Source organism: Python bivittatus, unplaced genomic scaffold, assembly GCF_059951505.1.
Source record: "Python bivittatus isolate LINGU-HERP-01145 unplaced genomic scaffold, Pbiv_v1 ctg000090_np1212, whole genome shotgun sequence".
In the NCBI taxonomy this organism is placed as follows: Eukaryota; Metazoa; Chordata; class Lepidosauria; order Squamata; family Pythonidae; genus Python; species Python bivittatus.
This window is the reverse complement of record NW_028277046.1, coordinates 3,099,916-3,122,171: the sequence shown is the minus strand read 5'-3', so window position 1 is coordinate 3,122,171 and position 22,256 is coordinate 3,099,916. Positions and strand designations below refer to the sequence as shown.

The following is a 22,256-nucleotide window of genomic DNA, read 5'->3' as shown; positions in this document are numbered from 1 at the left end:
TTAAGATTCCCAACTCCGTGCCCGATCTGCGTGGGGGAACCCGTTCCACAAGATTCGGCCTCCCCCTAAGGAATCTATGAATGTTGTGCCTGAATCTCACATTCCACCTGTAGAATTCTCTACACCATAAATGAATGTTTTTGAGGGAGGGATGGAGAACCAACTACGACCATCAAGAAGTGGTCGAACTTCTCCCTCCCTTCATCCTTCACCATTGTCCCTGCTCAGGGGCGGTAGGAGTTACAGCGCACCAACTGGACGGTGAGAAGCTCCTGGTCTCTCCCTAAGCATTGGACGACATCAGGTGACAATGTCTTGGGTGATTTTGACAAGCAGCACTATGCCAAGGAACCCTTTGCAAACTTCAATCCCCAGAGATGTGGGATTGGTGCAAATAAGCGGTCTCTGTTCATCCAAGGGCCACCGTCGTTCTCGTGTCAATCTAAGTATCTTTTCTCAGCCCCTGAATCCAGGCTGATCAGAAACTTCAGGCAGGGGAAAAACACTAGGGAGTGAACATCACACCAGCCCTGCTTGCTCCAGCAACAATCAACACAGGGCTTGGCCTGGATCAAGAGCCCCCAACTGCCTGGTAAGCAAACCTATTGTTGGAAGAAGCACCTGCAGGGCCTGGTAAGAGAAATTCAGAGGAAATGAGTCAACCATTCACGATAAAACGTCTTGAGGAAACCAGCATGCAGTCATGGGTCAATTCGAAGAAAGGAAGAAATTCGAAGAAAGGAAGAACGTTCCGCATCCGCAAATCTCCCCGTGTCTGTCTTCATCGCCCCGAAGGAGAGCAATGAGACTTCGTTAATCAAGGATTCCGCTTGGTTTTGTAAAGGAGACACAAACATCACAGCTCCAGAGTCTTTTTATCTTACTGTTTATTTGACAAGAAGGGCCTTGCTTGGCACGGGGCGGCTGTGCCACGCTTTGGAAGCTAAGTGGTAACGTTTGGAAAAAACACACAGAAGGAGATCCCTAAGAAATGGAAGGGGTGTGTGTGAAAATGCAACCTGTCCCAAGAAATGCGTTGGAGAAAAAAAGGGGCTTGGGAAAAGCTGGTTTGTTCACCTTTCTGCCAACTCTGAGCGGACTCGTTTGACTTTGCTAGAAAGAAAACCACCTTTGAAATGACATGTGGGCGCCGCTGAAAAATGCAAAGGTGGGCAGTTGGAAGGGACCTCATCTGGTAAAATGATGGGCTAAAAAATAAAATCTAGACACCCTTTTAGCTGAGTCTTCAACCCATCAGATTCTACCAGGATCTGCCCTTGTTGATGGCTCCAACTCCCATCTCAGGTCAGGCCAATATTTTGGGTTTTTTTAGTAAAATCCTAAATCACAAGCCTACTCTGAAACAGAAGAATCCAGCCAACGTTTTTCCATCCTGTCTCCAAAAACAAGGACAAGTTTTGGGCTCACTTGTGATACATGAGTATAATTTTCCCTACGTGCCAAAGTCTCCACAGAGATCTTCTCAACCCCCACTTTTCCCCTTCTCAATCCGGATCAAAGCTTGTTAAAGGCAAACAGTCCCTTCTGATCCACCATCTGGACCATGGAGGTGGGTTTTATGTCCCTGAGAGGTAAGCTATGATACTGTATTTGCACACCCGGGTGCCAACTAGCCCAAGAGTTTTCAGTGGACCACTGAGGTCAGTGAGAAGTTCCCTCCTAATATCTTATCCCCATGTTCTTCCTCTGGGAACTGGCAGCTGAAGGTATCTTCCAGATCCAGTTGAGATTCTGGGAGGTTCAGAGGATGGACGGATTTGGGTTCTGTAAGAGAAACACATCAAAAGTTCATAGAGAGAGACCACTGGTGTATGGAAATGCAAGGGGCCATTGGAACCCTCAAATCCAACCCCACGCTTTGCTCAGGACTCCATACAGGACTCCATTTTCTTTCTTCTGGAATGTGATACCTCAGGGATGTTCAAGCTTCACCCATGGCACCTCCAGCTACGGTCCTCTTTTTTTAACCTCAAGGCAATCACCTTCTCAACCCTAATGTCCTCCAACCTTACTGGACTATAACTCCCACCAACATTGGATTGGGTGAAAGTCAGATGGGAACCACCAAAACCCTCCAGATGTTGCAGAACCAATTCCAGAAGACCCAACCACCATGTCTGAGGCTGTAGTTGTGCAACTTCCAAGGGAGGGAGGCCATGCCTGTACCCGGTTGAGGGAAGAAAAGATGCCAAGCCTCTTATGGTAGCTCACAGCCAAGAAATTAAGATTCTCATGGATTTGGGGAAGACGGATTTGCAGAATCTTGGAAACTGGATATAGCCTCACCTATCAGCGTTCGGGTAGGACCGCCCTGCTGCTTTGATCTTTCTAACTGTGTCTTGGTTAATGGGGAAGATGGCGATCACTTATAGGAGACCACAACAAGGTCCATCTCTTCTTCTACAATGTTTTGGAAACTTCCGTCCTTCTTCCCAAACCAGGCAGATTCCATATCACCTTGGGCCAGGTCGGGTATCAGCAGGGATGTTGGAGTCAGATTTTTGTTTTAGTTAAAAGCACAATTTTCCCGGGGGGGGGATTAATCCATCGGGGCAGGAAGCCAAGAGTGGGTGGGTCCAGGCTCTGGAAGTGGGTGGGGCCAAAGGCAAACAGTGGGAAAACTGGAGAAATTATGGGGAGTATTTAAGAGTGGAGAGACGAAAGCGGATCTTACCTTCTACCACACGGAGTTTTGCCCTGTGGATGATTATGTGGGTGATCAAGCAAAGTATCATCACGGCAAGCATCAGAATGCTTGCTGCTATCAAGATGATCAAGAAGGTCGTGAAGCCGCCCAACGGGATCCAGTAGGTCAGGTTATTTGTGGAAACTGTACGGAAGAAGACAGCAGTGGGTTTGGTTGAGGCTGCTCCAGTTCTGATGGCTCGGGCGCCGATTGCAAAATATTGGAAGGCGGGACGGAAGGCACACTTTTCTAGGGTGCAGGGACCGATCGTGGTTTGTTAATCAGATCCTTGTGTCAGAGGACCAAGGTTTATGGCTTAATAGGAAAGCTTTGGGAATAGCCAGCATCAAATCCTGGAGCCTCTTCTTGAGCTGACAGCTCCCTTTGCCTCTGATGAAAGTGTGTGTGTGTGTGTGCAAAGTCATGAACACACACACACACAAGGTTATTCTCAGAACCAACATTCAACAGTGCTAATACAGCTTAACCCAGCTGATGGGCTGATCTCAAAAAGCTAAGGAAAGTTAGGCGGGCTTAAAGGTTGAATGGGACACCACTAGGAGATCCTATTTAGCTGTGGGCTAAACTGGGAGGTCAAGGCATAAACAGTGAAGCAATGCAAACCCTTTAGTCTCGTTGCCCAGAAAACTATATGGATGTATCCCTGAAGTCACAGGAGTTGAACTCAAGATATATAACACAAACACACACACACACAGATTTAGTTGTGTGTTAGGAAGATAGCAATTACAGTGGAACCTCGGGTTACGAACGCTTCTGTTAACGAACTTTTCGGGTTACGACCAGCTCCAGCCGCAAAATTTTGCTTCGGTTTGCGAACTTCGCCTCGGGGTACGAACAGGATACGCGGCTATTTTTCCGTCCCTGACACGTGGTCCGCGGCCATTTTCCGCCCCTGACACGTGGTCCGCGGCCATTTTTCCACCTGACACGTGGTCTGTGGCCATTTTTCCACCTGACACGTGGTCCGTGGCCATTTTCCGCCTGACACGTGGTCCGTGGCCATTTTCCCACCCTGACACGTGGTCTGTGGCCATTTTTCCGCCTGACACGTGGTCCGTGGCCATTTTTCCGCCCCTGACACGTGGTCCGTGGCCATTTTTCCACCCGACACGTGGTCTGTGGCCATTTTTCCGCCCTGACACGTCCGTGGCCATTTTTCCGCCCGACACGTGGTCTGCGGCCATTTTTCCGCCCCTGACACGTGGTCGTAGGGAGGGGGACCCTCCCTCCAGCAATAGCCGCCTCCCTGTCCTCCACGCCAGAACGGATTAATGGTAATTACATTGAACCTTATGGGGAAATTTGCTTCGGGTTGCGACCAATTCAGGTCGTGACCAGAGTCACGGAACGAATTAAGTTCGTAAACCGAGGTTCCACTGTATTATCAGAGGGTGTCTCCGTCCAATATGCCAGGAAGCATTACGGCGCCATTCAATATGGCTAACGCACATTTTGAAAGAAGAAACGGGCCTTTTGGAGTCTCCCGTTCCCAGCAAGATGGGGGTCAGACTAGCAGACCTCAAAGGTGCCCTTCAAGCTGACGATTCTAGGAGGACGATTCCATTTTAACGGGTCTGCATTCGGACTCACAAACAGCCCCGTGCTTCATTGCTGCTGGATCTGTGTGTGGCGTGAACGCAGACCCTGCAGCTGGTAAGCCAGGATTGACAGCTTGGGGAAGCATCCCCAAGTCTTACTGCCACATTGAAACTTGGTCTGTGTGAACCACCGTTTTCTTGCATATAGGCACCATTTCAACCCTAATCAGCTTCCGGCCCGGATCCTCTTTAACCCAATTCTCACTGATATTCCTATAAAGACAGAGAGATTCTGCTAAAAAACAGACCAGGTTCCACAAGGATAGCGGACGGCTTTGGCCCACACACGGCATTATGAGTTTCGTTTCCCTGCTGCACCGTCCACTGGCCCATCTTCTCGCAGCTAGAAAGGAAGCAAAGCAAGAATTACGGCCGAGACACACGCAGCACCGCGAGGAACGCTGGATTCGTTGCGGGTGGGGTTCGTGCCCTTTTTAAAAACAGCGTCCTCCCTAATATTCAAAAAGTCCCAAAGGCGCATCAGCCATCTGGACTCAGAAGGCAAATGCTTCTCCTTATAGTTTGCCCATTAATAATCAACGCTTTCAGCTGTACTGCTCCTGGACATGGAGGTTCTGCTAGTTTAAAAAAAAAACAGCGGGGCTTCAATTTTGTATTTGGCTGTGTGGTCTGTAGGCTAAAATAAAGTCTGAAAGGCAACACAGGATGGATCAGGGCAAAACATGGAACGCCTGTTTGGCTCCAGGGGTGGGTGTGGCTTAGCTAAGCCCCACCCCTGCCCTGCAATCAATTAATTAATTAAGAATGGACTTTTGCGAGGGCAGCTGTGCGGGAATCATCAGCCAGTGAATATTCACCCCGTTTTCACCAGGCCGCTCTGAGACGTTATGCTAGAGCCCGCTCGGTTCTGCACGCCCACCCGCCTTTCTTGCAAGGTAGGCCGCTTGGAAAGCAAACCGTACGAGCTTGAGGCTTACTCGGTCCAAGGGTTGCAACAGCTGTTGTTGTTTTCGGAGTAAGTGCCATCAGGACACCTTTTGCAGAAATATCGGTACTCAATCGTGCCTGGAGGAGAAAAGCAAGGCGGGGTGGTGAAATATATATATTTTTTTAACCAAGCAGCAAACTTAGATTTAAGAAGAAGGCAGGGGTCAGCATTATTCCCCACAATTTGAACAGGCTGAGAAAGAATCATGCACGTTCAGATCGTCCCAATTGTGGTCGCTAAATGAGGACTACGTGTATCCTAAAGATTGTACCTTTCTGCGATGAGATTAGTTAATCATGAATAACTTATTATATTACATTATTTTAAAAGACTGGAAATTATAAAGCTCTAAGCTAAGCATGAATATCAAGAACCATGCCGAACACAATATAAATCACGATGATAAATCACAGTAAATTTTATCCATGTTACTGAGCATCTATTTTAATGTGATATCCTGTAAAACTGAAATATAGACCCTATGCGTACAGAACTCCAAATTTTGGATGTGGTACAAATCCATATATGAAGTGGTACTCTAGGAACAGTTTTCTGTTTGAACTGAATTCTGTGTCACTTTTAAGATAGGGATTTATTCCAGATGTCAAAGCATATTCCCATATCTAAAGGGATCAGATGACCTTTCCAGTAAAAAAAAACCTATATAATTATATAATACTATATGACACCCTTGCAGCAATTAGCATATACAGTACAGGGCTAATTTAGTAGACTTTGAAGGAATATATGGTTAGGTAAAGTTGAATAAGAATGTTTGAAATGGGAATGCATTTTTAAAAATGTGTTTCATTCCATTGATGAACGCATCATCTTCCAAAACTGTTGAGTCTAACAACCATTGCCGTCAAATATAAAAGAATAATCTGACCGCCTCGCTATTACTTCCAGTAAGTTTTAGTGAACAACTCGTCCATTTCAGCAACCATAACTGGGGTAACAGACTCCAGTCTTTCTCTGAATATACTGTAATTTTCTCTAAAGATAATCTTCGGCGTAAATGTAATGTTCTTCCACCGAAGTTCCCAGGATTGCCTATCTCTTGCTGTGTTCAAATTCTGCCTGCGTTTAATCGTTCAATCTTTGACTTACTCAGTTTCTGAGTCAGACTTCACCAGCAGCTTACAAATAAGGCCGAGCAGATGTTCCGAGTGACAGGCTCAAAGATTTTCCAACTCAGTCAATCTGTGGGTACTTCCCCTGGTTTCTGTCATCCTTTTAAACTATGCTATTTATTTGAAAACATCGGAACCAATCCGGTCTCAAAAGATTTCATCTTCCCCCTTATTGATCATTAAATCTGGCAGTCTAAATCTTTCCACTGAGCCAAGTTCTTCCTAAAAAGAAAGATTTAACAGGGTGGGAGGGCCTGCTCTACCCTGGGTGCAAATCCCTGCTCTAAATGACGGAAAAGCACTCCAGATGTTTCTGGTTCGGGCTAAGCGCTGTATCTTCCCCTGCTCAGAAGATGACTGTATGTAGAACCCGGCAAGAATTAATTCCAATTTTACCTGTGCAATACAGCTCCTTTCCTTCCGGGCACTGCAAGAGTGGGGCACACTGACTGCATCGCTTATCTTTGCAGCACTGACCAGGCCCACAGGACCCACAGCTTTTGGGGGGCTCCGCTGTCAAGAACAACAAATAAAAATAAAAATCACAGATCGGCAGCCCACTTTCTGCTCGGGGGCTCACGGCCGCTTAGGACACACTCCCCCATATTTTTCTCCCGGAACCACCATTCTGCAAAGGAGAAAGCCCCCCAGTTGGTGGGGATTGGGTTGGCACGGGGGGATTGGAATCTGGGTCTCCTCCAGCAGCTTAACCACTAGGCCACGCTGGCGGTAAGATGAACCAGGATGCTGGTGAGCGTTTTTTGGCAGGCAAAGCAACCCCCTAACCTATCAGCCTGAGTCTCTGATGGCATTTCTGGCTAAGGGATGAGATGTGGAATGTGAATATGGAAGGGTTGGCACAGGAAGAGAGGGGCTGGCTTATAAGCATAGATATAGAAATACAGATCTCTAGAGGGATGGTAGAGCGTCATCGTTGGCTCTTACCCCCTCCTAGAAGAGACAAAAGTTGTGGAGTCTAACACTGTATTCATAGAGCCTTCGAGTTGGAAGGATCTCCTAGACCATGTTGCTCAACCTTGGCCATTTTAAGACGGGTGGGCTTCGACTCCCAGAATTCCCCAGCCAGCCTGGCTCCCTCAAAAGCAAAGAGTCGGAGAAAGCCAACGAAGGGGGGGGAAAAATCAGAGAATTCGGTGAGTTGGATGATCATAGACAGTTAGCTGGAGACCTCTGCATAAAGAGGGGAGCGCGGCCGTGCAGATCGGGCACCCAAAACAGTTCACGACAAACGAGAAAGGTTGACAACGAGGTGGGAGGCCAGATGCAGAAAGGAAAGCTTCATCTCAACAAACAGACCGCCGGTTGAAACCAAGTTGGAAAAAGTTTCCAAGTTGGGCTCAAGTGTTGACAAACTCATGTTTGTATTCATTTGCTCCAAAAGATTAAAAGGAGTGAAAATGTTCAGAGTTTGCAACGGTCCCGCACAGAGGTCCGCAAAGGCAGCGCCGCATCTCCCTGCCCCAATTGGCGCATTGCAGACTCGAAAAATGCAGACCATCGTCCCCGGTTGCCACTCTAGCTCTGAGAAGGAAGCAGGCTAGATTGCACGGTGGCTCCTGAAACGCTGGGGTAGGATTGGTGAGACCAGCCAGCCCCTGAAGCGATGACTGTAGCAGGGCCCAAGAGCATGTGCAGAGCGCAGGCTTCCTTTTGCTACAGAGCGTGGCCGTTTAGCGCCCCAAAGAACAAGAAGAGGGGCCAATTCGAGCGGATTCAACCCGACTGGGGAAACCAACCCAGATGTTGCCAAAGGAGAATTCCCAGCGTCCTCCTCCTTAGCTGAGCTGGCTAGGGCTTCTGGGAGTTGTAGTTTCACCCCACCACTGCCCCACTCTCTGCCTTTGAGAAGGAGAATGACCAAACTGCTCCACCCTTACCTGAACGGCTTGCAGCGCAGCATAATCTGTCAGCCTGGGTCCTTTCCTTGGAAGCTGTTCCCGGCTCCACGCTCAAGCAGAGGGCCGTCAAGAACATCAGGCAGTATCTTCCTTCCATCCCTTGGGTCTTCTGCTCCTTCTTACCCCCAGGTTCAAGTCAGCCACCGGCAGCCGTGGGAACCCGTCTTCTCTCGCCGTTCCAGAGAACAGCTGCCCCCTTTTCTCCCCTGGCTTCTCCATCTTGCACCCCGGGCCATATTTTGTACTGCGCGACCTACGCAGGGACGGGGCATTTCCTGAGTGACGTGGCTGCGAAACGGCTGGCTTTTCTGATAAAAGTGGGTGGGAAGAGAAGGCGGGGGGGCAGGAAGCCCAGCGAGGACTCTGCAGCCTCCAGAAAAGGTTGTGAGGTACGAACTCAGCAGCAAACGCAACCCCCGGCTTTGCAGATCCACACCCACACCCGCCTCTCGGGCTTGCGTTACCTTGCGTCGGTGAATGCTTACCTGCTTGTGTATTTTCCTCCGAGCAAAACCTGGAGCCGAGTTTCAAAGTTGGGGAGGAGGTAGAATTGTCTTTGCTCTTTGGAGAAAGCTAGGCTGCGTCACGTTCGCTGAAAAAGCCCAGCCAAATTCTGCGAGAGCCATACGAGCTTCTCTTTGATGCCGGATCATCTGCTCTCAAGCCGTCGGCTGCTTCCCAGTGTGGGTAAAATCCCAAAGGAAGATGCCGAAACTTTTCAGACTGGAAAAGGGGACAGTCCAGAAAGCTACCGAAGGGATTCTTTGCCGTCTCAGAAAACACTCAAGCTCAAATCTTGTTTTGAGCTCAGTCCTCAGTGACATCCTGGACACATCCAGGTGGTTTTCTAGCCAACAATATGGAAGTGATTTTCCACTGCTCTTCCCAGTCAAGGTATGACTTGGAGATCTCCTAGTGGTCTCCCATCCAAGTAAGAACCAGAACTTGCCACTCAGAGCGGCCGGAGATTGGCGCTGCCTCTAAGCCCAGTAAAGTAGAATTTCAGAAATAAACTCAATCTTCAGAACAGCCAAGGGGGGCCAGGCGCTGTTGGCCCACATCCCCTTGGAATATGCAGCAGGAATATACAAAGGAATACATAACAAGAGCCGCTTTTGAATGGGAAGAACATCTGTGAGCATCCTGGAGCCAAAAAGGCTGCAAAGTAGAAGCCCCCCAAGCTCCAACTGGGGCTTGGGGGGGCTTCCCCCCAGTTCAGGCCCAAAGCCAGGCGCCCCGCAAATTTGTCAGCGATTGCAAAACTCAGACGCCAGACCCGCCTGTGGGTTTCTGCTAGTCTAAGTGTTTTATTTTCTCTCCCCTGCAATTTCCTGTTGAAACCTCAGCAGCGCAAGGTGAGCGAGAGCTCGGCTCGGTCCCCATCGGGGAGTCAAGCCCAGCCAGCCAGCCAAGCCTGCGGGTTGAGGGGAAAAGCATTTGCTCAGCGCGACGTCAAACTAACCGCTGGCCTTTCCAGATGCCGAGCAACCCGGTCGACGTCATTCGGCACCAGGACCGGCCAGGCAAGTCCGGAGCAGAAGGCTGGAGTCCTCCCGTCGGTCAAAAGTGGGGATCCGGGGATGACGGGGGTCCCCGCACGGTTGTGCCCAACGGGGAAGGCAAAGGTCGGAGAAGGGGGTTCAAAATTGTCCCCACAGAGGCTCCCCCCTCCTCCCACAGCCTCCAGAAACCTCTAACCACTCACCCCCCCCAGTCAGGAAGAGCAGAGTGCGAGTCTTTAGACGGGTAGGAAAATAAAATGCCTGGCTGTGGGAGGGAGAGTGAAAAGATTTCTCTCTGCCAACTTGGGGGGGGGGTCGTCGTGCCCCCAAACCAGCTTGCTTTTTGGTTTCCTTGCAGCCCCCCCCCAATTTACTCATTTTGCTTTTATTTTCTTTGAATTAAAAGCGGGGAGGGCTGTTAACTGAAATCTGGGCTTTATATATAGCATACCATTTTGATACCTATATCAGTATTTCTCAACTTCAGCCACTTTAAGATGTGTGGACTTCAACTCCCAGAATTCCCCAGCCAGCCATGCTGGCTGAGGAATTCTGGGAGTTGAAGTCCACACGTCTTAAAGTAGCTGAAGTTGAGAAGCACTGAACTTTATGTCTGTCTGTCTGTCTATACACACACACACACACACACACACGCACATACACACACACACACACACACACACACATATCAACAAAAAGAAAGAGGTGGTAAGAACCAAAGGCAGAGCCCACACATATGATCTGGACAGACACTGTGTTGCCGACTATGTTTCTTGGCCACTCACCAAATGACCGACATTATATCCATAATAAAACTAATTGCGATAGGCCATGGCTTTGCACAAGCCAAAAGGGAGCCAGTTTGTGTAGCTAAAGCCCTGACCATTCATAGTTGGGAGGGCAGTCCCACCGAGGACAAAAAGACCAGCTCGCTTGCAATCTCAAGTCGCTAGATCTCATTGAGTCGGTCTAAGAAGAGAAACCCGGGGTGAGCGTGCATTTTTGAAATCCCTTATCCGGGTTTAGCAATGCCTGCCGAGCCACCCTTTCCCCGTCTTCCCCGCCGGGAGGGAGCCTTGAATTTCAATCCACGTCCTAGCAACCACATCTCAATTTGCATCCATTTGGATCAGCAAGCAGGTGCAGGTTTTAAACAAATCCCCACATTTGCATGATTGCCTTCTCTGCCTGGGCCTGGGCGACGTGTCGGAAAGAAATCCGCTTGCGTTCCGGGAATATTTCATCCTGGAAGATCCTAAGCCACCCATCCACGACAAAGCGACATCTCCTTTTGGCTGCCAAAGGCCTCTTTGGGAATTGCAACGATTTACTAAAAAAAGGGGAATTCTCCAGCTTTGCAGTGGAGGGGCAGAACCAGTGGCTGAACTACATCTCCCAGCATCCCTCACCATGGGGCATGCTCAGTTTACTTTGCTCCTCCCCAGCTGTTCTGTGAAGCTTCTCCAACTTGGCCTACCTAAAACCATCAAAGGGCGCAAATAAAAATCAGATCGCCGCATCTTAAGAAACCGAATTCAGACATTAGTAGCTGTGGACGGTTTTTTGGCAGAACCCGGTCAAGGGAGGTCCACCGTCTTCCATATTCCGCTAAGGAAAACGCTCCTCTTTAAGGCTGCGTCGCTCTCCTTCCATCAAAAATATTCAACATCTCGCAACTGGCCCGGCACCACGTGCAGCGGTCAATCCTGCAAAATCCCGGACCTCAGCAAAACCATCGAGGTGGCGACGGGCATCCCGCGGCTGAACCCGTTGGAGGAAACGTTGATGACAAAGTGAAAAGAGGAAAAAAGAGCCCCAAAAAGGCCCTCCTTGCTCACAGCTGACGACCTCTGGCCCTTTCGCTCTGAATGTTCAACGGCAGAACTCGATTGCAAGCCTTCGGTGGCCGCCTCCGAGCTGTGGTCGGCAACTAGATTCGGGAAGGTGGGCCAAGCTCAAAGGAAACCTCAATCCTGCCTTTCTTGGGTCACTTATATTTGTCAAAGGCGGCATCGAACAGAGTTGGGCTTTTAAAGCGGTGCCCTTTGTGGTTAGAGTAAATTAGGGACCCCATATTGGGTTAAATTAAATTGGGATTTCAGTGCCAAAACGGGGGTTCTGGGTCGGTGCCAGCCACAGTTCCGGCCATCTCGAGCAACGCTTGGCAAACTGGCCGTTGCCCGGCACCTAAACCCCATAAATGCTCCTTATACTGCTGAACGTTGCAGCGCATTCTCAAAAATTGGCCTTCGCAAGCCGGGAAGTCTCCACAAATAAATTCAGGTTGAAAGAGATTTTACTTTCTAACCCCCGGCCCTCCCCAGAAACCGCGTGCAAAAAATAAAGACCCAATCTAGGATGACTGGGGACTAAGGTCCCAGAACAAACCTGGATTGCCACTGCAGCGAATCATCGCCGGTTTTACAAGCATCAGCAGCTTTGCACGGGAAAGTCCCGCTCTGGCGAAGATTTATGAAAACCGATAGGTACAAAGGCCTGACGTGGCAGCTATTTTTAAACCTGCAAAGTCTCTTGCTCATGCAGATTTTCTGAGGATTTTCTCTCTCTCTCTCTCTCTTGTTTTGGTCTTCGAAAAGGAATCAGATGGCATCATTTGCAGGCTTGTCTCTCACTTCGCGACTCGTGGTCGGTGTTGGTTTCCCATCAGAGAAACGAAAGGGACCGTTTCACGCCAACCCCGCCTGATTTGTGGAACTCACTGCCACAAGATGGGATGGGCACGTCTGCTAGATCTCTATTTTGTTCAAGGCTCGCACGCACACGCACACAACACACAACGCTTCTCCTTTCTTCGTTCTTTATTTCGGTTTTGTTTCGCTGTTTCAAAATATTCGTTCAGGTTTTGACGGAACAGCAAGCTGGAAGGGGGCCTGAAATTAAGGGGAATTCAAAGGAGGAAGGAGAGGGCATGTGGATAAAATAGGAAAGGGCCGATCAGATCTGGGGGAAGCTTCATGGCAGTCCTAAGGAGGGTTGAATCATTCCTGCTTTATTTAAGGGGGGGAAATGGCCTTTTGCTAAGTCGAGATGCTGAGGTTGAAGAAGCCAGCGCGGGAGCCCGAGAGCTGGGAAAGGAAAGGAAACCCTCCAAATTTTCATCTCAGGAAGTCCCGTTGCCCCTCGAATACCCTCGCAGAAAGTAAATCTACAGCCCCGGGGCCTTTTTTCACCGAAGGTAGATTTAGGGTGGTCGATAACTTAAAACTCCTTAAAAACTCCTTTTTCACCCAAGTCACCTTATGGAACTCCCTGCCACCAGATGGGTCTCAAAACAGGCTAAATTCCCAGACTGTAGCAAGGTTTCTCAACCTTGGCAACTTTAAGATATGTGGACTTCAACTCCCAGAATTCCCCAGCCAGCATGGGGAATTCTGGGAGTTGAAGTCCACATATCTTAAAGTTGCCAAGGTTGAGAAACGCTGCTCAATAGGATCTCTAGCATCATGCATTCGAAGGAAGGTGGGAGGCTGTCCCCCTGCCCAGGATAATGGGCTTCCAAGTACACCTGGAAGGACCCAGAAGGCTGGGCTAGATGCCTCCGACTCTGATCCAGCCTCTTCTCTTTGCATTCTTCCGAGATCGCCATTCAGCAAGGCTGAAACCCCGTCAGTAATGGTGACCTGGCTCAACAGGAGGATGTCTGGCCAGATCAGATCACCTTCCAAGGTAACCCAGGAAAGGGGGGGACCCCAGTTGTGGCTGTTGTCGACTTTGACCGCAAAACCTGCCACCCTCCTTCCTTGGTCGCGGCTGCTCTGCCCGGCCCCGGTTGTGTTGCTTTTCACAACTCTGCAGCACAAGGAGGAGGCCGCCGTATCTCAGCCAATGTTTGAAGGCTGGCCAGGTCTTGAACAAGTGCTGTGGCTCAGCCGCGATGTTCCGCCATAAACCATCATGTTCAAGCCAGAATAGGTGGTTTGGTGCAAGAAGGGGTAAACCTAAACAAACCACAGGCTGTGCAGAGTCTGGTAACCCTGGTCTGCTAAGGGAAGTGGTGGGTTTTGAGAAGTTTGAAGCCAATGGCTGGGGCGCTAGCCATCGGAGAAGTTGGGGAAGCCAATTTCTTGAATGAGCAGGGGTTGGACTAGATGACCTCCGAGACCCCTTTCTACTCCAGAATTGCTTGGAGAGCTCCTAGAAGCAGTTGGCCTCAGCTGGAGGTTGAGTAGATTGGCTTTAATTGTGATTTTAATTGACATTTTTCTTGGGTTTTTTGCCTGGGTTTTTAATTGTAAGCCGCTCGGAGTTGCCCTCTGGGGGTGATGGGCAGCATATAAATTTAATAACAGAAATAAATAAACTTGGCTTCAGCCAAAGCGACACACCTTTGCTATCGGGCAGACAGAAAGAAACCCAGAATATCTCATAATAGGTTTATTTGGTGTCATTTTCATCCCATCTTTAGACATCCTTCACTCCCCACGCGTGACTTGCTACCGAGCCGTTACTCAAAAGCAAAACGGAGCGTTTTCGGTGTTCGTGAAAAACCTCGGGGACGGTCAACATTCAGAAAGCGTCGCATGGAAATCGCCCGCGGGCATCCTTTTCCCTTGATTCAAAAAGCCAGACTTCAGGAATTTCTTCCTACCTCTCTCTTCCTACAAACGACAGGAGCAAAACACAGCCGGAACCAGGGCAAGAAAAATGAAAAGCGTTCGTAGGAGTTTACACAGGAACCAAATTTACAGACCAAGAGGATAGCAAAAAGAAAATACGGTCTTCACACGAGGCCCTTGCCCTGCTCTCCCCACCCAAGGTTGAAGGAGGCCAGGAGAATAATGAAACAAGATCTAAACATTTCAAACGGTCAAGAACGGGATGGATCTTGAAAAGCATCGGCTGAACCTCCAGCCCGGCCGTTCGTGCAGCCGTTTTGAAACCGGATCGCTTTGGGAACGCTTGACCGTCCCGCTTTCAACCGTTTGGAGGGGGAAATGGGAGCAAATGATAATCTGCAACGAATCGTTCGAATGTTCCTTGTTTTGGGAACTGTACAATCCCCTTGGTGGGTTTGCTCGATGTTTGAAAACTTCTTTCTTTTGGCTGAAAGACCAGCAGATCCCATTTTAATTGCAATAAAAGAAATATATGCCTTGCTATCTGACATACAAGTGAAATGGCCCTTTGCAAGATCAAATCCCCATCTTCGTGTGCTACCGTGGCATTTTACGTCCCGTTTGCCTGTGAACATCCATTGGGAAATAATTGAGGATTTACTTATATATATTTATAACTCCAGCTTTGGGAGTGAAGTTAATGTTTCCTCCAAGAAACAAACAGAAATGTCGAAGTGTCTTCAACTTAAAAAATACAACAAACAATACATGTGAAATGCATTGCTTTTAAACATGCGGAAATCCGTAGCCAGCTTCTCTTTTTAAATTATTTTATCTTTAAAACTGGCTCGGCTTTAGTGAAATGAATTCTGTTGTCTTCCGCAGTGTAAATTGAAAATAACCGTTGCTTGCTCTTATTTACAGCCTGATATAATTTGATGCTATAAAAATATTAATTATTATTATTATTATTATTATTATTTAACTATATCAACTGAGCCCACGTTTTAACTCACTTGCATAATTCTTAGGTTCCTGGCTATGCCTCGGATTTCCTAAGAACACCAGTCAAACATGAGATTATTTTTGCTCTTTCTGTTCTTCTTTGGTGAATAAAAACAAAATAATAAAAGCAGGCCTGATCTGCGGGCGCACTTTCGCAGTCCTTTTTTAAAACAAAAAGGATTGTGAAAAAAGATATGCAAATTCAGCCATGTTCTTCTAAAAGAAAAACTGTAGAAAATAACCCAAACAGTATACATCAGGGAGGAGAAACGAAAAAAGATACAGAAAGGATATTGATTCATTTAGAGATCAAGGAAGAGCTCCGAACAACAAACCCAGATAAAGTTCATTCTGGGTTACTTCTGATTCAGAAGTAATGATTCGGTTCTTTTCTCCCTCCCTTAGATCAGCCCTGGACGAAATTGGATTTGACCCCAATCTGTTGCTCTTGGATCGGCATTCGATAACCGTTGCTGTCATCTGGAAGAGGAAGAAGGGAAAAGAATTATCTTTAAAAGAAGAGAACTCAACCCGCCCGGAAATCTGGTACGCAAATTGCAATCAAAGCATGATCTTGGGTGAAACACCCTTAGCTTGTCGTGGGACTAATTTGGAGGGGATTACGGCATGCCGAACGTTACTAGAAAATCATCGACCAACGGCGGTAAAACTCCATCCTCATCACCCAAAAAGGGGAGATCCAATTTTTAAATCAAAAAGAATGCGGCCATTCGGATTCGCATGAAGCTGTAAACGAGACCCCCAAAGCCCCCCAAACCACACTTTAAACTGCCCCTTCTCTTGCCACCCCAAACTCACCCTTGCAGGAAACTCCAAAAATGTCCTCGCAGTGTATCCGGGCTTTCTTTTTCTTCGTTCTCCGACAAAAGAACAGGAGGAGCAAGAGCCCGGCTGCTGTCAAGAGGAGGATAGCGATGGCGAGAATCCAAACAAACCCTTAAAAACAGGAGGAAGAAAATCCAGTAAAATTTCCCTGGGATGGGTTTAAAATGAACGGCCCTGGCTGTTAGGGGCGAGCGAACCATACGGAGCTCGAATCGCAGACTTTGGGGAGTTTTCTGGTTTTCCAGGGAAAATTTGGAGCCAGGGTTAAAAAAAAACACCTGCTAAACTATTCCAGGGTTGGGAGAAATATTTTCCGCTTCCCATATTCCAAACCACAAATATTCAGCTCCTTATAAATGCTCTGGTTTGGTCTGGTTTGGTCCAAGATCCCCCCAAAGTTTCTTTTCGGGCCTGGCTTGGGAGAAAACCATGGGTTGGGGCCGATCGGGTGCCAAAGAGCAACACACAATATATTATTGCAATCATCTTCATCATCATCTTCATCACCATTCTTATCATCTGACCAGATGTAGCCAAATCTGCTGCCTGTTATATAGGAGATGGCCTCTGGTCATTCCTCCCACCCTCCCAAAAAACTCCATTTATCCTTCTGAATCTGCCCAAATTTAGTTTCAAAGGACGGCCCCCGCTTTAGGCTATTCCAAGCCGGAGAGAAACGTCCATGTACAACTTGCATTTTATATATCATTTTCTATCACGGGGTGCAAAACGGTTCGATCCGGGGCGCTCCGAATGTAGAACGGTTCGAAGCTAAACTTTTTGCAAGTTCAAATAAGACCTTTTTCTCTTCTCCCGATTTTTGGCAAGCGAGAAAGCACCCACCTTGCAAATCTGCTCGGCTCTCTACCCTTTGGGGATTAACTTGTTTGGCCCTTCACACGTGCCTGGCATTCCCTTACCTTGATTTTTAGCCAAAACAATCTCAGAAGAATCGGGCACCCTAGTCAACAGGCTGACCCCCGTTTTAAAGGGCGGGGGCTGCGTGACGGGGCGCAGGGTGGGAACCTCGGAGGACGCGGCGTCGCAAATCGCATCGGCGTCTTCCTTCCCGGGATGCAGGGTTTTCCTGCCGCTCGCTGTGCAACTAAAAGAGAGAAAGGTTTTTTTCCCCCCCAGGCAGCCAGAGTCCAAGGGAAAGGATGGGATGCGGTTACGGATCAAAAGATGGCACTGGGATTCAGTTTTGAAAATAAATCAGCTCTTCGAGGTAGATCAGGTGAAGAAACAATCTGGAACTCTGTTTTATTCTTGCGGGTTATAACAACACACTCTTGAAAAGAGGCCAGTTGCTCCCTGCCCTCTCTTATACCAAAAGGAATCCAGGCTGGGTTGTTTTAAATCAGTGTTTCTCAATCTCAGCAACTTTAAGACCTGTGGACTTCAACTCCCAGAATTCCCCAGCCAGCATGGCTGGCTGGGGAATTCTGGGAGTTGAAGTCCACAGGTCTTAAAGTGTTAAATCTCTTCCTTGCTGTTCTAAATCTCTACCTTACGCTTCCCACTTTCCTAGGACTGAGATTTCGTTCACAATCTCGTTTCACCGTTCACAGACCTTGCATTCCTGCCCCCACATTCGCTCTCTGCAACGGGGCAAAAGGGAAGTACCTCTAAACCCACGAGGAGCAACCGTACCCAGCTGCATTTCCTTCGCGGCATTCAACGTTAATTTCAATCCAAGCAAGGTGGGCTCTCGATCCCATTCCACCAAGAGAAGGATGGGTCGAAGCAAGGCACTCTCCAGTTTGGGCGACTTTGGGGGGGCTCTGGCCTTGAGGAGGAGGTGGGCGAAGCGAAAGGGCGGCCCCGCCCTGGGGATCCCTCGGAATTTCTAGGCCATGTCTTGACCTGGCCTACCTCGCAGGGCTGACCGCAACCCACTTTCCACTTGAGGTTTTTACCAAGTCCCTTCAGGGTGAGGTTTGAGCAAATACGTACTTTGTCCAAGGGCGACATTTCTCATCCCCTCCTCGGGAAAAATACCCGCTGGGACAGGCTTTGCATCCTGAAAAATGGGAGACGCGGCTGAGGCTTTTAACAAAAGCCAGCAGGATTGCTGATTGGCTAGAAGCCTCCTGTGGATTTTTTTTTGGGGGGGGTGCTTGATTTATATCCCACCTTTCCTACCCACCACCCAGAATCCCTTCCGATTGGGCCAGGAAAGACCTCTAATAATCAAATAAATAAATGTACGCCGCGCCAAGGGGAGGGGACAGCCAATCAGGAAGCACGTGCATTTGGGATGACGTTTGGAAAACGTCCCCGGTTTCCAAAAATGAGCGCCCTGGGAATGATCGAGCCACCCCAGTAGGTGGCATTTTTGATGGGCCCGGCTCATTCTCGCTCTTGCAAGAAACCCATCCTCCTTACTTACTTTTCTCCACTTCGCTCTCCTCCGGAGAGTGGCCGGGAAGACAGGCACAGATGGTATCCGAGGTCCCTTGGCACGGCCTAACCATCCGGAGGCCTCGCTCTAGGAAAATAAAACACCAAAGGAAAGCAGGGGAGCTCCTATTAGGGGGTCCCAGCCGCTAGCCCCTCGGTCCTGTGGTGCATGGATGGCGGGCCGTCGGTCCATCAGGTGCAGCTACCGGGCGATCTCTCTTCGGGGCTGGGAAAACCCACGCCCTGAAGACGGAGTAAGGGCTGGAGCCAAGGGGAGGACGAAAGACTAAAGACCAAATGTTTAGCGGTTCTGGAGTGCGAAGGCAGCAGGTTGGGGCACCAGAGATTTGCGTTTCTAGCTGGGGTTTGCTGACACGGGCGGGGGAAAACGGGGGGAAATTCAGCGAGGGAGGACGAGCCCCGCGCCAACGCTTCACGACCTCGCGCTCTCTCTTTTTAATTTACAACACAGGAAAAAGCAACCGAGGATAAACAACGCCAGAGCCACGGCTGCGAAACCACAAGAAGGCAACTTTTGCTGCGAAGGAGGCAGGATTCAGCCTCCCCATCATCGTCAAACTCCGCGTCTTCCCCCTCTGCCTCGGCCACCCGAAATCGCTTTTGCCGGGGGAGCCTTACCGGAGTCACAGTCTGTGCAAAGTTTACACGACGAGTAGGTATAGGCGTCGTTGTAGTAATTCTCCTCGCAGGGTTCGCAAACGGTTTCTGACGTGTCGGTGCAACGTTTCTCCAGCTGTTTTCCTAAAGGCGAGAAGACGTTTGGAGGGGGAAAGGCTATCATCTTCGGAAGGCTTCAGCGTGCATTTGGGATAGGCATACTGTTGCCCTAAGCATCATCCCATCTTCCAAAAAGCTCAAGGGATCGCCTTCTCTTCTCCGTGTCGCCCTCCAAACAACCCTGCGAGGTAGGCTGAGGAGGGCGCATCAGCTTTCTTCCGAGGAGGGATTCAAACGCGGTGCTCTCTCCAACTAGCCGGACACTTCAACTAACAGAGAAAGTAGCCGGCCCAATCCTGCTGAACACCTCTCAGCTACCACGGGCAATGGTCAAGGAGGATGGGAATTGTAATCCACAGTCCAGCAGTCACACCCACACACAAATACCAAACACAAAATAAGACTCAGCGTATTTAGGAGGACAGGAAAATGAAAGCTCACTTAAAAAGGAAAGGGAGAAATGGAAGGGAAATATCTTCGCATGGCATGGCTGAAATGCTGAACATCTCCCTGGTTTTATTGATTCTCACAACCCTCTTGAACCCGCTGGAGTTTCTGCCTCCAGTGAGATACACGCACCCTCCCTGGACCTTTCAAATCCACAAGTGATCAACGCTGCAACTCAAACCACACCAACCTTATTTTTAGAGGGGATTATTTTTTTTTAAAGGGGCAGCATCTAGTTAACGGGGTCTGATCCCCAAATTGAAAGCAGACAGACCTTTGGAGTCTTTGGATGGGAGACCACCAGGAGCTTCTAACTCGGTAGGCTAGACTGGCAGGTCCGAGAAGCATCCAGGAGGGTGTCAACGGCAAAGCCAAAGCATGGCAGAGTCAGCCCCAGATGTCAATTTTTAGATTAAATATATATTTTTTAAAAAATGATAGGGGATCAGTGACACCGTCAGCCAAACCGAGGATCCTCACCTAGATTCTTGGAGTAACTTACCAGCTCGATAAGCAAAAGAGCCCCACTGCAGTCGAGAAAATCTGAATTTTCTTCGCTTTGCAAGGAAAAGAAGCCAAAAGCCACTTCATTTCCATCAAATTGAGGGGGAAAAAAAAGTTTAGATGGAGCAGCACCGGACTGCAAAGGAGAAAAACGGATGTCTGCTACCGGGGCGGTCCAGGGGGACTGTAAACGTAGAAACGGTGGATTCGAACTCCCCCCGGTTCTCCTTGGAGAAGCCCCTCGTCTTCCACATCACTAACCTGGCGGACAGTATTTGCAACATTTCCATCTGCGGAGGGGATACTCGTTTTCCAGGCATCGCAGCCCCCAACCCAGCCAGGGCAAGAGAGACGCTGCCACGGAGATCACGCCCAAGGTTGGCTTCATGCCCCGTGCCGCCGCCTCGCCAGCGCTGCCTCGCTCAAGGGGGAAAAAGCCCGTGTGAGCCCGGGCCAGAGCTGTACAAGGAAGAAAAGGTCTGCTCAGGCTTTTGTGGGACTCAGGGAAATTCCAAGCCCGCTTCAATCTCTGATTTCTTTTTTAGATTTGGTTTTGCGCGCTGCAGGCGGCGCTTGAGTCAATTCGGCGCCCACCCATTTCGATGCTTGTCAGCAGAAATGGGGAGGCTGGGCCCTGGACTACACCTCCCAACATCCCCAGCCAGGGGAACCGTTGGGTGAGCGCACAAGGACCGTGAAGGTTAGAAAGAAGGCAGCTGCTTGAAGAGCAGATGAAAAATGTGAGGCTGGGCTCCCCCCCTTTTTTTTTTCCTTCACATACACCGCCAACATTTACGAAGACGTTTGGTCGTGCTGATCAGGAAGAAAGATCAAATTCTCCCCCAACCGTGTTAAAAAGCCGCAATAAGGCCTGGAATTTCAACTGGAAATGCCTGGAAGTTGAACCCAGGACCTTCTGCAGGCTAAAGAGCTTCTTGACCACTCAGGCAACATTAGCAAATTAAGAGAAAGCCGCCTTTTAAAACCGAGAGGCAGATTTGGAAATGGGGTCACAGGCACACTCACAAAATGGCTACCCAGGAAGCTTGGCCTCTCACAAATCCATCCATTTATGAGAAGACAGAAGTGGGAGATTATTCCCCCGGATTCCATCTGTCCATCTATCAATTTTTCCTTCCTTCCTTCCTTCCTTCCTTCCTTCCTTCCTTCCTTCCTTCCTTCCTTCCTTCCTTCCTTCCTTCCTTCCATCCATCCATCCATCCGAGACATTACACGGGGTGCCAAATACCTGAGCTAGAAAAGGGGCAACAGATGCTCAAGCGGGGGGTCTGAAGGAATCTGTCTTCCAACACGGCGTGTTGATGAATGCTTTTTGGAAGAGAAAATTCTCCGTTGGTGGCCTCGCCCCACCCCAGCTCCCGAGAGTTAAGCGGAGCCTTTCTGTTCTACATCTGGGAACTCTTTTTATTTCCCTGAGTTAGCACTGCTGGGTTTGGAAGTTGCTTTCTCTCCGATGTTCCTCGTGCCAAGAAGTAGCTTTCCTCGAGCCTCAAAGGAGGCCCCTTGAGATTTTCCACCCACAGACCCCGTGCGTTTCCATCTCCCCGAATCGTTTTACGTACCGCTGCAGTTGCTAAACCGTGGAGGTTGTAAATAAACACAGACACCTCTGGATGCCTTTACATTATATTAACAGAGGGAGAAAAAGAGCTACCACCTAACCCTGCAATTTTCACCCGCTTGCCCCAAAGAAAGGAGGGGTCTTGAACAAATCCCACTCATCAAAAACAGAAATGGGCACAAGGGATAAATTCTAAGCTGCATGTATGAGAGGCTTAGAGAAAATAAGATGTGGATCCTTAGAGCGGTGTTTCTCAACCTTGGGCACTTGAAGATGCGTGGACTTCAACTCCCATGCTGGCTGGGGAATTCTGGGAGTTGAA

At 49.0% G+C, this 22,256-nt stretch overlaps 2 protein-coding genes across 2 annotated transcripts; both read right to left on the bottom strand.

The window, feature by feature from the left end:
* Positions 1-860: 860 nt before the first annotated feature.
* On the bottom strand, positions 861-8,609 carry TNFRSF18 (TNF receptor superfamily member 18). Its single transcript, XM_025165428.2, has 6 exons — positions 8,310-8,609; positions 6,808-6,924; positions 5,268-5,355; positions 4,578-4,672; positions 2,696-2,851; positions 861-1,785 (listed from the first exon to the last, which is right to left on the bottom strand). Exons 1-6 carry the CDS (start codon positions 8,425-8,427, stop codon positions 1,646-1,648), a joined length of 714 nt encoding a protein of 237 aa, XP_025021196.1. The 5' UTR covers positions 8,428-8,609; the 3' UTR covers positions 861-1,645.
* Positions 8,610-14,220: 5,611 nt separating this feature from the next.
* Positions 14,221-22,250, bottom strand: TNFRSF4 (TNF receptor superfamily member 4). The gene is made up of 7 exons (XM_025165427.2): positions 20,614-22,250; positions 19,303-19,425; positions 18,653-18,751; positions 18,217-18,283; positions 17,181-17,365; positions 16,234-16,371; positions 14,221-15,894 (listed from the first exon to the last, which is right to left on the bottom strand). The coding sequence occupies exons 1-7, from the start codon at positions 20,738-20,740 to the stop codon at positions 15,821-15,823; spliced, it is 813 nt and encodes a 270-aa protein (XP_025021195.1). The 5' UTR covers positions 20,741-22,250; the 3' UTR covers positions 14,221-15,820.
* Positions 22,251-22,256: the final 6 nt, after the last annotated feature.